At 45.8% G+C, this 2,896-nt stretch overlaps 1 protein-coding gene across 1 annotated transcript in view; it reads left to right on the plus strand.

Moving 5' to 3' along the window:
* dnah5l (dynein, axonemal, heavy chain 5 like) overlaps nucleotides 1-2,896 on the plus strand; it is a 137,348-nt gene that overhangs the window by 99,116 nt on the left and 35,336 nt on the right. Inside the window, 5 exon segments of the mRNA XM_087170332.1 lie at nucleotides 1-116; nucleotides 1,200-1,296; nucleotides 1,402-1,482; nucleotides 1,975-2,229; nucleotides 2,614-2,763. The exon segment at nucleotides 1-116 is cut by the window's left edge and continues 48 nt beyond it. Coding sequence (XP_087026458.1) covers nucleotides 1-116; nucleotides 1,200-1,296; nucleotides 1,402-1,482; nucleotides 1,975-2,229; nucleotides 2,614-2,763 — 699 coding nt within the window.

Below are 2,896 nucleotides of genomic sequence, written 5' to 3' on the forward strand. Positions count from 1 at the left end.
TCTCTCTCCCAGGTGGAGCAGGCGGCGGTCCGCGATGCAGGAGACGACGTCCCGGTGAAGCCGCCGGTGCTGAAGCCTCTGGACAGACAGCTGGCAGAACATAAAGACGTCACCAAGTCAGTCCAGCACCACACTGATGTTTTATATCACAGGTTCATATCTCTTGGGTTCCTGGCAGTTTGTAGTTTGTCAGACTTACAGTGGAGTTGGTGCTGAATAAAGGAAGTGATGCATGTGGGCTGGGGACGGTTTAAAAGGACAGGAGTGAATGCATAAAAGAATCATCCAAATTTCAAATCAGATTCCAGAGGATTATTTAGGCTGGAAATGTTCAAGTAAAAAACATTCTTAGTAAAAACGTCTTGTGTAATGTTCTCCCTCCAGGCCTCTAAAGACTGTTCCCTCTATAGTACATCAGATATTCAGGAAAAGCTACAGATAAAGTTTTGGTCAACCACAGACTGTAGATACATACAACCGTGGTTTGAGCTAATGCTGACGCTAGCATATTAGCATGCTAATTTTGGCACGACAACCCCAAGGAGGTGTTAGTTCACAGTAACACCAAGCGTCAACCTTAGAGGCTGAAACCAGCAGCTGCAGTTCCTCTAACGACCACTAGAGTCTGGCTCCAACAGTGAGTCAGTCCCCATAGACTCCCATGTTAAAATGTCCAACTTTACAGCAGAAATAAACATGTTTACAGCCTGGTACAAAAACTGTTTTGGTCTCTAGAGCTAATTTGCTCCTTCATGACACCTGTTTATATAACTCACCTGTTTATATAACTCACCTGTTTATAGAACTCACCTGTTTATATAACTCACTTGTTTATATAACTCACCTGTTTACATTTTAAAGTTATGGAGGGTTGAGGGCGTGGCCTCTTTGAGTGACAGGTGGGTGAGCGTATGTTTGCCACAAACTGACATGAACTGAAGTCTCAGCTCCACACAGGCCCCTCCTCTTTGACCATATTTGAATTAGCTGGGAGTTAGGGGGCGGAGTCAGGCACTGCCAAGATGGCGACGGTACAGCAGCTCACTCTGAGTTTCAGAAACCTGAGGGTGACATCATACGGTCTACGGTTTAAACAGGAGAAGAAACGAGGAGACAGAAGTTTGCACTGTAGACCTTAAAACAGCAGCTCCACCAGTGTGTGTCTCATTCTGTTGTTGTTGTTGTTGTTGTTGTTGTAGGTTGGTGATCCAGCTGAGCTCCGTCGTGTCGTCACTGAGAGCTCAGGCTGCTGAGACTCTGAATGAACTCGCTCACTTCTCTACTCTGTGGAACCAGGTCAGTGTGTGTGTTGTGTTTGTGTGTCAGGTTTTTGTTGTTGTTGTTGGTGTTGTTGTTGTTGTTGTTGTTGGTGTTGATGTTGATGTTGTGTGATGTGTTCAGGACCCAGAGGAGCAGGTCCAGGCCTTTCTGCAGTCCGACCCTTCACAGACTGAGTTCAGCTCCCAGATCTCCTTCTACTCTGTGAGTCCAGTTTATCACAGTGAAGCTGTTACTGAGTGTTATGATCAGGATCTGATGATCAGGATCTGATGATCAGGATCTAATGATCTAATGATCAGGATCTAATGATCTAATGATCCGGATCAGATGATCAGGATCTAATGATCCAATGATCAGGATCTGATTAACTAATGATCTGGATCTGATGATCAGGATCTAATGATCCAATGATCAGGATCTGATGAACTAATGATCTGGATCTGATGATCAGGATCTGATGATCAGGATCTGATGATCAGGATCAGATGATCGGGATCTAATGATCTAACAATCAGGATCTGATGATCAGGATCTAATGATCTGGATCTGATGATCAGGATCTAATGATCAGGATCAGATGATCAGGATCTTATGATCTAAAGATCAGGATCTGATGATCAGGATCTAATGATATTGGGTCCTAAACCAGTAAAGCTGATTTGTTGTCTCCACCCGTGGGTGCTGTCCCCACAGAAGCTGGAGGTGCAGATTTCCGAGCTCCCGGCGTTCTGTACGGTGGGTTCGGTCCTCTTCGACACCGAGCAGCTGAAGCTGGCGCTCACTCAGGAGTGTCGTCTCTGGAAACGGGCCTTCGGCGCCGCGCTCCACCGCCGGGCGTCCGCTGACATGGATGACATCTTCTCATTCGTGGACGGGCTGACGAAGCGTCTGCAGCGTCCAATCACAGACCTGGAGGACGTCCGAGGAGCCATGGCGGCGCTCAGAGAGGTCGGCCAGCGCCTGATTGGCTGTCTGGGTTCAGTTTCATCATTCATTCATTTGCTCACTCTTAAATTCACTTCACATTTGAATTTATCTGTTTCTCTTCTTTATAAAGGGCTTCACTTACTCATTTACACATTCATTCATTCATTCATTCTTTTAATTTGTCAGCATCTTAATTCAGTCATTAGCTTTTCATTCTTACATGAACTTATTATTAATTCACCCTTTCATGTCATAATTCAGTTGTACATTTGTATTAATACATATATATTTTTACAGTAATTTAAAGTATTTCTTCTAGTAAAACTAAACCAATAATAGCAGATTATAATCCGTTCACCTGTACCATCCTTCACTCATTCATCTCCTCACTCTTTACTGTTTGAGGTCCGGGAGGCGGAGGTCCGTATCGACGCCACCATCGGTCCGGTGGAAGAATCCTTCGCTCTGCTCAACAAACACGAGCTGCTCTTCAACGACGGGAACGCCGAGCGCGTGGACGGCCTGACGTACGCCTGGAACAACCTCAACGCCCTGGTGAGGCGGAGGGAGGAGTCAGCGAGTGTTATGTCAACGAGAGGTCGTACAAGTGCAGGAATACACCTGTATGTGTGTGTGTGTGTGTGTGTGTGTGTGTGTGTGTGTGTGTGTGTGTGTGTGTGTGTGTGTG

This window comes from Seriola lalandi, unplaced genomic scaffold (genome assembly GCF_002814215.2).
Source record: "Seriola lalandi dorsalis isolate HSWRI2012SDOR001 ecotype SW California unplaced genomic scaffold, Sedor1 jcf7180002054945, whole genome shotgun sequence".
In the NCBI taxonomy this organism is placed as follows: domain Eukaryota; kingdom Metazoa; phylum Chordata; class Actinopteri; order Carangiformes; family Carangidae; genus Seriola; species Seriola lalandi.